Source organism: Muntiacus reevesi, chromosome 2 (genome assembly GCF_963930625.1).
Source record: "Muntiacus reevesi chromosome 2, mMunRee1.1, whole genome shotgun sequence".
NCBI lineage: Eukaryota > Metazoa > Chordata > Mammalia > Artiodactyla > Cervidae > Muntiacus > Muntiacus reevesi.
This window is the reverse complement of record NC_089250.1, coordinates 121,618,116-121,631,843: the sequence shown is the minus strand read 5'-3', so window position 1 is coordinate 121,631,843 and position 13,728 is coordinate 121,618,116. Positions and strand designations below refer to the sequence as shown.

Sequence of the window (13,728 nt, the reverse complement as noted above, 5' to 3'; positions counted from 1 at the left end):
GATTAAGAACAAAGAGCAGAGATAATGTGGGCACTGCAAGTGCAGTGGACTGATCTCCTAACAGACTAGTGAGAGTCAACAGTTTTCGTGAGCTAACAGCCAATTTTTATAGCCTCAAGATAAAGAAAACTCCTGCTGGAAGGCTGTTGCTAGGTGATTGGTTGGGGCATTATAGGTGTTTACTGGAGTGAGCATCTTTGCCTAATTTGGAGTCAGGAAGCTTGTTAGTGATGATCAGGGGGCTTTGGGCAACAGTTACAAAGGGGCTCAATTAGCTTTGGAGATGATCCTGGTTCTGGGTCCTGCTTCCGTGGCCCTGGTGCAAGGCTTGCCCCTGTGACCTTGGGGCACGACTCAATAATACAGAAACTATACTTTTCAAATACCATTAACCATTTTATAAATAATATTCCTCACAACAACCATGCATATATTAGGTGGGAAAATAAGCTATATAAGAGTTAATTTGCCATGTGTCACAAAGTTAATAAATCAAAGAGCTAGAATCTGAATCAAGAGTTTGCTTTCAAAATTCTTACAATATTGATAAATACCACATTATTTTCTTCAAATTTAATTTGTGGTTGGTTAAATGTGATTAGTTAAAATGATAACCAGTCAGCCAATATGCTTTATAAAATGACCCAGCTTCTGTAATTTGTGACAGTATAAATTACAGCCCATAAATTACTTTAAGAACACAGAAAAGAGAATAAGATATTTTTCTTGCTGCTGTTCAGTCACTAGATCATGTCTGACTCTTTGTGGACCTATGGACTGCAATATACCAGGCTCCTCTATTCTCCACTATCTCCCGGAATTTGCTCAAATTCATGCCTGTTAAAAGTTTGTGATGTTACTGTTCCCATTACACAAATTTATTGATTCTAATATTTCACCATTATTCCTCTGAAGTTTGTTAAAAGAAATATATTATTATATATAAAGCCCCTTCCTTCTCCCTTATTTTCAGAGGTAAGTACTACTCTGAGTTTGGTGTTTATGAATGCTTTTACATCTTTGCATTCATAAATTATACATGATATTGCTTTATATATTCTAAACTACATATATATGTATATTCTACATCTTGCTTTTAAACTCAACATTACATTTCTGATTATCCTTGTTGATACATATAGCTCCAGTTCATTTTAAATGATATACAGCATTTCACTGTATTTCTATTCTCCTACTGATAGATTTGATGCTATTACCAATTTTTACTATTACAAATGGTATTGCAAAGAACAGCACTATATATGTCTCTTTCTGGACATATGCAAGAGCTGTATGCAAAAAGTTTTTGTTGAACCTGGGAGAACTGCAGGATTGTAAACACTTAGGATTTTTAAATAGATTCAAAAACAAATCTGGTCCAAGAAGAGGTAACACAGATATAATTAGGCTTGAGTGAGGCTTAGAATCCCCAACACTAGCTTATTTTTTTTTCCCATTTATTTTTATTAGCAACACTAGCTTATTATGCTAACTTTGTGACCTAAAATCATTAACAGAACTGTCCCAAAGAGTGTTTTGATTTTCAGTTTATAAGGAATTATAATGATCTATAGAGCCTAGGTCTTTTGTAGAAATTAGCTTGTAAATCAATTTTAAAGATACATATAGTTTTGAAACACACACAATGAGACGTTAGCCGACTTTATTCCCAGTGTAAAATAAGATTTGTGAAATTTCAGAATTTCATTACAGTGTAAAAGCAATGATTAAGTGAAGCTTCTTACTGAACAGTTATGGGAACAGACATAGAATTAATATGCATGCCACTTATTCTTTCCTGACACAGATATTTGTCTTTACATGGCTTAAGACCAAGTATTTAATCATAGTTTACACTTAGAGATGACAGAGCTGATTTATAAAGTTATGTTTTCTGAATAATAATAAAAGCCTTAATGTCAGAAGAAAATAACTTATTACTACAGCTTTTATAGTTTTAATTTAATTTTTTGAGGCAAGCTAAATATTTACCATGGGAATTTATGAGAGGAGAAAACAGAGCAGTTAATGATGTTTTTGCTTAACTTCTGGAAGTAAAAACTTACCATACTATTCCTTGGGCTCCTGAACCTATAGGTTTTAAATTCTGATACCGTTTCAGGACTGTGAATGTAGAATCTCCAATTTCTACACTATAAAAATTGCTGTCACGCTTGCTTCTGCTCATGGTGGCAAGCAATTAATTTAATGGCTTCATCCAAAAATTCACCACGAAGCTGCAAAATGGAACAAAATGTAATGTTAACAAAATGAATTTCCTTAATCTTAAAATTCAAGTCATTACTCTGTTCACAGATTGCTAGATGTTAAAAGAGCTGCTTCATTAAAAATCACAGAAAGAAAAAATACCACAGAGCTTAGTTAGCATCTGTTACACTTGAGAAATAACTGATAGCTTAAAAAAGACAAAAACAAAAAAAGCAAATATTACAACTAAACATGTTTTCAAGGTCACTTACAGTTTAAAAATTTAAACCAGTCCTTTTCATGTGTTGATTTTAGTGTTAAAATCTTAATTTTTCTAACTGATAAACTTTCATTCAAAAATAGTCCACCATCTCACTAAGTGTATGTGGAAGGAACAAACTGACAGGCTAGTTATCACACATCACTCCTACCAAAACCACACACACACACACACACACACACACACACACACACACAGCACTCCGCTGTCATCGTAACAGAGCTCCTGACGCCCAACAGAGACATCTGGGTGTACTATACATGCTGAGGTTGTAATGGCTGAAAAGTGAGAATTAGGATAGAAACCATAAGATTAAAAAAAGAGATAAGGTAAAGTTATTTTAAAAATAAGAAAATATAAGTGAGAGAAACATTTAGTATAATGAGATATGAAACAAAACAGTACTGTTTTAAATTGTTTGGGTCACCTAAAGCATAACCTAAGTTCTGACCACAGTCTTTTTTTTTTTTTTTGACCATTTGTCTGATCAAAGCCAAAGCAGTCTTTTTCTATCCATTTGAGTACTGGTTACTGACAAACCTTATTATCTATCCTTACTAGACAAAACTAGCCTATTCTAAAATGCACGCAAGGGATGTCCCTGGTGGTCCAACGAGTGAGACTCTGGGCTTTCAATGCAGGGGTGCAGGTTTGATCCCTGGCCAGGGAGCTAGGATCCTACATGGCATGAACTGCGGCCAAAAGATGAAACAAAATAAAATGAGCCTGAAAATGCATGCCATACAGTTCCAACCTACTTTCCATATCCCACGATAAACTGAGAAACTAATTAGGTCGAAAGAACTACTTTTTATGTGTATGGTCTTAAGACAATGCTAACAACAACAGAAACAACAACCAACCAACCAAATTCTGATAAGACTTATAATGCAAAGACTTAATTTGAAGTGTATTAAATGCTTACTGTGTGTTAGGCACTATGATGTACCCTGGGGCCAGATCATGCAGGGGTTCAAGAACTGGATGCTAATAGCTTAATTCTTAAGAGTAGGATAGAAACCACCAGAAAGTTAAAGTACAGAGTAAGAGAGCGCCTTGGTCAGCTGCTACATGAAGGTGATACTGTTAGAGGAGAGGGAGCAAGAGCTCGAAGAGGAAAACTAGTGAGCTACTGAACTAATACAAATGAAAGAGACAGAATTGAAATTATTAAGCTGTAGGTATGTGGAGTTAAAAATAAAAGTTAAACACAAAGTACGAACAGTATAGGCTTTAAAGGAGAAATAAATTAATTGAAAGCAATTGAGAAGGTAAATAAACTAATTAGATAAAAGAAAAGCCCAGAGGAACATCTCCAAATCAATAACTAAACTAGTCATGTAATACTCCAGAAAATACTGTCTGAAACCAAAAGTCTCATTAACTTTGCCTAAATTGAAAGACCCTAGACTTGTCAATTTTTACAAAAAAGCCTGTGGATATACTGATTGGAACTGCACTGAGTAACAAACATCAATTTGGGGAGAAATGACGTTATAATAATTTTGAGTTTTCTGATATTCATTTCAGTTTTCTGATCCATATTCATGATATTCATTCATTCATTTGGTTCTTCTTTAAGTTCCCTCAACAACATTTTATAGTTTCCAATATACAGATCTTGCTAAATTCTGTTCAACTTCTCCACAGTATTAACAACTTTAAGATGCTACTGAGAATGTTTTTATTTTTACTTAAATTTCAGTTGTTCATTGCTAGTACAAAGAAATACAATTTATTTGTATAATAACTTCATACTAAGCTCACTTGTTATTTACTTAGTAGACTTTTTTTGTTCTACATACACAAGCAGTTCCGTTTCTTCATTTTCAATTGGGATGGCTTTGACTTCCTTTTCTTTCCTCACTAAGACTAAAATCCTGAAAAGTGGTATGAGCAAACATCAGTCCCCCATTCCCCATCAGGGGAAAAGCATTCAGTCTTATACCACTGAATGTGATGTAAAGTGTGATACCAATTATTGGATTTTACTAGATGCACTTTAACAGGCTGAGAAAGTTCCCTTCCAAGTCCTAGTTGACTGAGTTTTTATCACTAAAGAACATTCAATTTTGTCAAATGATTTTCCTGAATCTATTCCAATAATCACAGTTTTTCTTTCTTACTTAGTAGGTTCATATGGTGAATTACACTAAACCAAACTTATATTCCTGTAATGAATCTTACTTGGTCAAAGTGTTATCCTCTTTTTTTTTTTTTTTAATAACTACTGATTGCGTCCCATCACATCATGGCAAATAGATGGGGAAACAATGGAAACACTGACAGACTAAAATTTCTTGGGCTCCAAAATCACTGCAAATGGTGACTGCAGTCATGAAATTAAAAGACTCTTGCTTAAGTCAGAAGTGGCTACAGGACTGGAAAAGGTCAGTTTTCATTCTAATCCCAAAGAAAGGCAATGTCAAAGAATGCTCAAACTACCGCACAATTGGACTCATCTCACATGCTAGCAGAGTAATGCTCAAACTTCTCCAAGTCAGGCTTCAGCAACATGTGAATAGTGAACTTCCAGATTTTCAAGCTGGTTTTAGAAAAGGCAGAGGAACCAGAGATCAAATTGCCAACATCCACTGCATCATCGAAAAGGCAAGAGAGTTCCAGAAAAACATCTATTTCTGCTTTATTGACTATGCCAAGGCTTTTGACTGTGTGGATCACAAAAAACTGTGGAAAATTCTGAAAGAGATGGAAATACCAGACCACCTGACCTGCCTCTTGAGAAACCTGTATGCAGGTAAGGAAACAACAGCTAGAACTGGACATGGAACAACAGACTGGTTCCAAACAGGAAAAGCAGTAATGTCAAGGCTGTATACTGTCACTCTGCTTATTTAACTTATATGCAGAGTACATCATGAAAAACACTGAGATGGAAAAGCACAAGCTGGAATCAAGATTGCCAGGAGAAATATCAATAACCTCAGATATGCAGATGACACCACCCTTATGGTGAAGAAGAACTAAAGAGCCTCTTGATGAAAGTGAAAGAGGAGAGTGAAAAAGTTGGCTTAAAGCTCAACATCCAGAAAACAAAGATCATGGCATCCGGTCCCATCACTTCATGGCAAATAGATGGGGAAACAGTGGCTGACTTTATTTTTTGGGGCTCCAAAATCACTGCAGATGGTAACTGCAGCCATGAAATTAAAAGACTCTTTGGCAGGAAAGTTATGACCAACCTACACAGCATATTACAAAGCAGAGACAAAGCATTACTTTGTCCACAAAGGTCTATCTAGTCAAGGCTATGATTTTTCCAGTAGTCATGTGAGGATGTGAGAGTTGGACTATAAAGAAAGCTGAGCACATAAGAATTGATGTTTTTTAACTGTAGGGTTGGAGAAACCTCTTGAAAGTCCCTTGGACTGCAAGGAAATCCAACCAGTCCTTCCTAAAGGAGATCAGTCCTGGGTGTTCATTGGAGGGACTGAGACTGAAGCTGAAACTCCAATACTGTGGCCACCTGAAGCAAAGAGCTGACTCATTTGAAAAGATCCTGATATTGGTTGAAGGCATGAGGCAAACGGGATGACAGAGGATGAGATGGTTGGATGGCATAACCGACTCAATGGACATGAATTTGGGTAAACTCCGGGAGTTGATGATGAACAGGGATGCCTGGTGTGCTGCAGTCCATGGGGTTGCAAAGAGTCAGACACAACTGAGTGACTGAACTGAACTGGCTAGAATTTTATCACTATTATCGACCTTTTTAAAAAGCCAGATTTTAATTTCTGATTTTATTTTGTACTTTTCTATGTCTTTGGTTTCTGCTTTTGCCTTTACTCCTCTTTTTGTTTTGGCTTTACTCTTCTTTTTAATTTTGTTTTTTAATTTTTTTCCCATTTATTTATATTAGTTGGAGGCTAATTACAACATTGTAGTGGTTTTTGCCATACTTTGACATGAATCAACCATGGATTTACATGTGTTCCCCATCCTGAACCCCCTCCCCCCACCTCCCTTCTCATTCCATCCCTCTGGGTCTTCCCAGTGCACCAGCCCTGAGTACTTGTCTCACGAATCCAACCTGGGCTGCCGATCTGTTTCACACTTGATAATATACATGTATCAATGCTATTCTCTCAGATCATCTCATCCTCGCCTTCTCCCACAGAGTCCAAAAGTCTGTTCTATACATCTGTGTCTCTCTTTCTGTTTTGCATATAGGGTTATCGTTACCATCTTTCTAAATTCCATATATATGTGTTAGTATACTGTATTGGTGTTTATCTTTCTGGCTTACTTCACTCTGTATAATGGGCTTGTTTCATCCACCTCATTAGAACTGATTCAAATGTATTCTTTTTAATGGCTGAGTAATATTCCATTGTGTATATGTACCACAGCTTTCTTATCCATTCATCTGCTGATGGGCATCTAGGTTGCTTCCATGTCCTGGCTATTATAAACAGTGCTGAGATGAACACTGGGGTACACGTGTCTCCTTCAGTTCTGGTTTCCTCAGTGTGTATGCCCAGGAGTGGGATTGCTGGGTCATATGGCAGTTCTATTTCCAGTTTTTTAAGGAATCTCCACACTGTTCTCCATACTGGCTGTACTAGTTTGCATTCCCACCAACAGTGTAAGAGGGTTCCCTTTTCTCCACACCCTCTCCAGCATTTATTGCTTGTAGACTTTTGCATAACAGCCATCCTGACTGGTGTGTAATGGTACCTCATAGTGGTTTTGATTTGCAGTTCTCTAACAACGAGTGATGTTGAGCATCTTTTTATGTGTTTGTTAAACCATCTGTATGTCTTCTTTGGAAAAACGTCTGTTTAGTTCTTTGGCCCATTTTTTGACTGGGTCGTTTATTTTTCTGGAATTGAGCTGCAGGAGTTGCTTGTATATTTTTGAGATTAATTTTTTGTCTGTTGCTTCATTTGATATTAGTTTCTCCCATTCTGAAGGCTGTCTTTTCACCTTGCTTATAGTTTCCATTGTTGTGCAAAAGCTTTTAAGTTTAATTAGGTCCCATTTGTTTATTTTTGCTTTTATTTCCAATATTCTGGGAGGTGGGTCATAGAGGATCTTGCTGTGATTTATGTCGGAGAGTGTTTTGCCTATGTTCTCCTCCAGGAGTTTTATAGTTTCTGGTCTTACATTTAGATTTTTAATCCACTTTGAGTTTATTTTTGTGTATGGTGTTAGAAAGTGTTCAAGTTTCATTCTTTTACAAGTTGTTGACCAGTTTTCCCAGCACCACTTGTTAAAGAGGTTGTCTTTTTTCCATTGTATATCCTTGCCTCCTTTGTCAAAGATAAGGTGTCCATAGGTTCGTGGATTTATCTCTGGGCCTTCTATTTTGTTCCATTGATCTATATTTCTATCTTTGTTGGCATTACTCTTATTCTTTAGTTTCTTTAAACAGAAGCTTAAGAGTAATGATTTGAGAACTGCTTTTTATAATATACACACCGAATACTATTAATTTACGCTTAAAGCAGCACTTTATAGTGTCATTCAACAACTTTTTTTACCATCATATCTTTATGACGGTAAATATCTTTTTACCATCATATATTTAATTATAAAAAAGCAAAATTTTATATAGAGCTTACTTTATGCTATGTCCTATTTCAAGTGTTTAATAAATACTCTTTTAATCCTCACAACAGTTCTAGGAGGGTTTTCTATTAATAACTGCTTATGGCTAGAGAGTAAATTCAGTCCCTGTTACTACATCTTATCTGGAAGTGGAGGTCCCACATACTCCTTTTGTCTGATGTTGCATTACATTAAGAAAGGACCTATTGTTATTTTCATTTTACAGATGACTAACTGAGTCTTAAAAAGGTTACCTATGGTTACAAAGTTAGTAAGGAGTAAAGTGAGCAGTTCTTTGTGCTGTTTGTTTGAGTGAGGATTTGAGTCTTTCAACCATACACTATATATACTGAGTTCAAAATAAACAAGTCTCGGTGCTGAAGAAGATATAAAGGAAAAGGAGAAGTTATAAACATGTTGAATCTTAAGTATTTTGAGACTGAGATAGATCCCTGAGACATCCAAACGGAAATGTCAATTTGTTAGCTAGATACAGATGAACTTCAAGGATATGCCTGGGTGAAAGATACAAATTCAAGAGCTGGCACTGTTATTAAAGCAATGAGAAAGAACGGTATTACTCAAGAGGATGTTGGAGCAAGAAAGGCTTGAGTCAGCTTTGTGGATACCCACAATTAATAAGCAATTAGAGAAAGATAAGCCAATAAAGAAGTCAGTGAAGATGTAGCCAGAGACAGACAGAAAATGAGGAGAATACACTGAAGAAGCCAAAGGAAGAGTGTTTTAAAGAACAGAGTGGCCAGAAGTATTGAATGCTATAGAAATGTCAAATAAGTAAAGTTGATGGGAGCAGAGGGGACTAGAGTGATGGGAGTAGAAGATAGATTGGAATGAGCTTAGGTGTGAATTAAAAAATACGATTTTAGAAGTAAGTGGGTGTAACTATTTCTTTAGAGAACTTTAGCAAAGATGAGAGGAAACTGATGGAGAATGATGTACGGTCAAGAAAGGATGATCAGATTAGATACAATATATAACATTATACAGCATAGCATGCATAATATATATAATACAAAGACAACCTGAACGTATTTACCTGTTAACAGAAAGGACTGCAAAAGATGGGAAGGGTGAGACGAGGAGAGTGAAAAATAAAACTAAGGTTTCAGTTAGAATAATCTCTCTGAAAACATAGAAAGAAATGGGATCGAAAGCATATGTGCAGCCATACAGATGAAGATATGAAAGGAGCACTGCCACCAGAAAATACCTTCAGAGGACTAAGACAGAAGGAACACTTTCCAAGGTAAGGGTATTAAGGATACCGGTGAGATTTAGAGGATGCATTTGGCATACTGTTCTCTCCTTGATGAAGCTGAAACAGGAAGAGTGCGAGGAGGCAATGATATGGAGTCTGATAACTCATTCCCCTACTCAAAAAGGCCTCTTTGTGGATTAAAAACAATGAAAGTATAGGTAGAGAACTTAGATGTGACTGGTTATGTGGCTCATAGGAAAAAGAGAAAAGACAGGCATTATTATGCCATTTAATAGATGAGTAACTTAGGCTAAAAGTGATTAACATGCAACAGAATGTTGTAGACATAATGAATTCAGCTTTAGCTTTCAAAATATTCTTCTGCAAGAACACTACACTTCTGTCAATGTGGCTAAATTATCACTCCCAAACTCTCATGCTCTGATTTACTAATTTCCCTTTCTTTCTTGGGGAAATATTTTTCACCTTTTTTGTATCTATGTAGATTATATCTACCTAGAGAGAGAAAGTCGCTCAGTCGTGTCCAACTCTTTGTAACCCCATGGACTGTACCCTACCAGGCTCCTCTGTCCATGGGATTTTCCAGGAAACAGTATTGGAGTGGGTTGCCATTTCCTTCTCCAGGGGATCTTTCCGACCCAGGGATTGAACTCAGGTCTCCCGCATTGCAGGCAGACGTTTTACCATCTGAGCCACCAGGGAAGCCTTCTATCTACCAAAGACTAGCTTAAAAATAATATTCACAAGACCTTTTCCAGCTTGAACCAAATCTCTCATCAAAATTAACTTGCTGTATACCTGGATATGCAGATTTTACTACGAGACTGTGTGGCCTTTCTGAGGGTAAGGACTGTGTCTCCTACACCTTCAGATTTACCAAACATGTCAGCTCTTCAAAAGAGGTAAAATTTAATAACTGCTAAAAATGTTAACCAAGACATGAACCTTTTTAAAGTAACAAATTAAAGTGTTCTGTTTATCTTTACCACTGTTTTCCTTCGTAAGTAGGGGAAAAAATAAAAAAGACTGAATTAGGTTTCTATGACCAAAGGTTTACTTCTGTAATGTCTATACAAGAAACAAGAATCAACTGCTATCAGGCTGGCTCATCCATGAAATGGCTGGTCTGGTGAGCCTGAACATAGAGACAAACAAATTAAACTTAACAGTTTTATAAAAAGTACTTAGGGAAAAAAGAGTGAGTTCAATAGAGCCATAAAGCCAGATCTCACAGACAAGGAAATAATTCAGGTAATGCAACGAAGTTCAGAATTCGAGAGTGCTCTAATCATCACATAATCTTGATAATAAGTCTCTCGGGTTGAAGTGGAGCCTATCCATCTTTACTCATCTTGTTTTTATGGTTACCAACAGATGCCATCAGTGATGGTTAACTCTGCATGTCAAGCTGACTAGGCCACAAGGTACAGAGATACTTGTGTAACATTACTCTAGGTGATTCTGTGAGGGTGTTTGGATGACTTTAACATTTAAGTCAACAGACTGAGTAAAGCAAATTGCTCTTCTTAATGTTGGCAGGCCACTTCCAGTCTGCTGAAGGCCTGAATAAAAACAAAAAAGTTTATTACACTGTAAATAGAAGGGAATTTCTCCTGCATGACTGTCTTCAGGATGGAATATTGTTTTTTTCATGCTTTCAGCCCAGAACTGAAATATTGACTCTTTCTGAGTCTCGAGCCTGCTGGCCTTCAGGCTAGAACTTACATCATCAGCTCTTCTGGGTATTGGGCCTTTAGACTTGAAGGATTACATCAGCTCTCCTGGGTCTCCAGCATGCCAACTTAGATCTTGGAACTTGTCAGTGTCCATTCAAATTCTCTCTCTCTCTCCCTCCCTTCCCATCCATCTATCCAGCCACTCAGCCATCATTTAGGTTCTGTTTCTCTGGAGAACCTTAACTAATATAATATCTCCTTCTACTCTGAAGGTTTCTTCTGTGTAACTCTTGGCTTCTCACGGTGGCTGCATGCTGCCTTTTCTCTCTACATCTGACTCTGCTCAAACATCGTTTCTCCGAAATGCCTTACATGACTGTGTGTGTGTGCACTCAGTCACTCGGCTGTGTCTGACTCTCTGTGGTCCCATGGGCTGTAGCCCACAAGGCTCCTCTGTCCACGGAATTTTCCAGACAAGAGTACTGGAGTGGGTTGCCAATTCCTATTCCAGGGGATCTTCCCAACCCAGGGACTGAACCCACATCTCTCACGTCTTCTGTACTGGCAGGCAGGCTCTTTACCACAAGTATCACCTGGGACGCCCTGTCTTACATGATTAGCCTACCTAAACTACCACCTTCTAATCATACCCTCTTCCTCAGCCTGTTTCATTTTTCTTCAAAACACTTACCACTACTGACATCTATTAGATGCTAATTATCTGTCCCCTCAAACATGAGTTTCAAGAAAGCATAAACACTGGTCTGTTTATGATTAAATCATTAGAGCCTAGAATAGTAACTGGCCATTCAAATAGGTGAATGAACAACAAATGAACAAACTGTAACTATAAGTTCTCGTTACAAATTGCCCATCATTCTCTTCCTCTCAAGAAGTAACTTACAGGAAAAAAAGAGGTATGTGATTGATTAGGCGAATCCCCATTACTGCTTTTTGTGCAGTTTTCATACCAGGCTATTTCACAGACCACTAGCCTTAGGTCAAAGGTCTGCCCTGGGCTTATCAGTTATGGCCAAGGTGGCAGAACCACAATCTACAGTATCCATCTATGCTAAGGAATTGCTTAGCACTGCTTTCTCAGCAAGCAGATAATATAGCCTTTCATACGACAGCCCTATGCATGTTAGTCTCTGTGATATCAGGTCTAACTAATGAAGTCTGACTATTTTCAGAGTATAATAAGAGATTGCCTGGCCTAACACCAAAGTCAATGTTTCAAAAATCCTATTAAATTTAATAAATTTACATCTTATATCACTCTTTTTAAAATTTTTTTTTAATTGAAGGATAATAGCTTTACAGAATTTTGTTGTTTTGTCAGACCTCAATAGGAATCAGCCATAGGTATACATCTATCTGGTCCCTTTTGAACCTCCCTCCCATCTCCCTCCCCATCCCACCTCTCTATGTTGATACAGAGCCCCTGTTTGAGTTTCCTGAGCCAGACAGCAAATTCCCATTGGCTATCTATTTTATATATGGTAATGTAAGCTTCCGTGTTACTTTTTCCACACATCTCACCTTCTCCTGCCCTCTCCCCATGTCCATAAGTCTATTCTCTCTGTTTCTCCACTGCTGCCCTGTAAATAAATTCTTCAGTACCATTTTTCGAGATTCCATATATGTGTGTTAGAATACAATATTTATCTTTCTCTTTCTGACTCACTTTACTCTGTAGAATAGGTTCTAGGTTCACCCACTCAAAAGCCTTCCTTTTATGGGTGAGTAATATTCCATTGTGTATATGTACCACGACTTCTTTATCCATTCATCTACTGATGAACATCTAGATTGCTTCCACATTCTAGCTATCGTAAATAGTGCTGCAATGAACAATGGGATACATGCATCTTTTTCAATTTTGGTTTCCTCAGGGTATGTGCCTAGGCGTGGGATTGCTGGGTTGTACGGTGAAGCTGAAACTCCAATACTTTGACCACCTCATGTGAAGAGGTGACTCACTGGAAAAGACCCTGATGCTGGGAGGGATTGCGGGCAGGAGGAAAAGGGGATGACAGAGGATGAGATGGCTGGATGGCGTTACCGACTCGATGGACATGAGTTTGAGTAAACTCTGGGAGTTGCTGATAGACAGGGAGGCCTGGTGTGCTGAGATTCATGGGGTTGCAAAGAGTCGGACATGACTGAGCAACTGAACTGATGGTGTTTTTATTCCTAGTTTTTTAAGGAACTTCCATACTGTCTTCCATAGTGGCTATATCTATTTACATTCCCACCAACAGCGCAAGAGTGTTCCCTCTTCTCCACACCCACTCCAGCATTTATTGTTTGTAGACTTTTTGATGATGGCCATTCTGACTGGTGTGAGGTGATATCTCACTGTGGTTTTGATTTGCATTTCTCTAATAATGAGCCATGTTGAGCATCTTTTCAAGTTTGTTAGCCATCTGTACATCTTCTTTGGAGAAATGTCTGTTTAGGTCTTTTCCCCACTTTTTGATTGGGTTGTTTGTTTTTCTAGCATTGAGTTGTATGAGCTGCTTGTATATTTTGGAAATTAATCCTTTGTCGGTTTCATTTGCTATTATTTTCTCCCATTCTGAAGGTTGTCTTTTCACCTTGTTTATAGTTTCCTTTGCTGTGCAAAAGCTTTTAAGTTTAATCAGGTCCCACTTGTTTACTTTTGTTTTTATTTCCATTACTCTAGGAGGTGGGTCATAGCGGATCTTGCTTTGATTTATGTCATTGAATGTTCTGCCTATGGTTTC

General features: G+C 37.5%; 1 protein-coding gene across 6 annotated transcripts in view; it reads right to left on the bottom strand.

Moving 5' to 3' along the window:
- The window catches only part of MAPK8 (mitogen-activated protein kinase 8), a 92,163-nt gene that overhangs the window by 31,899 nt on the left and 46,536 nt on the right, over nt 1-13,728 (bottom strand). For all 6 annotated transcript variants that reach the window (XM_065922757.1, XM_065922755.1, XM_065922759.1 and 3 more), the window contains exon 2: nt 2,067-2,237. In XM_065922757.1, coding sequence (XP_065778829.1) covers nt 2,067-2,188 — 122 coding nt within the window. In that variant the 5' untranslated portion in view covers nt 2,189-2,237. The remainder of the gene's footprint in view (nt 1-2,066; nt 2,238-13,728) is intronic.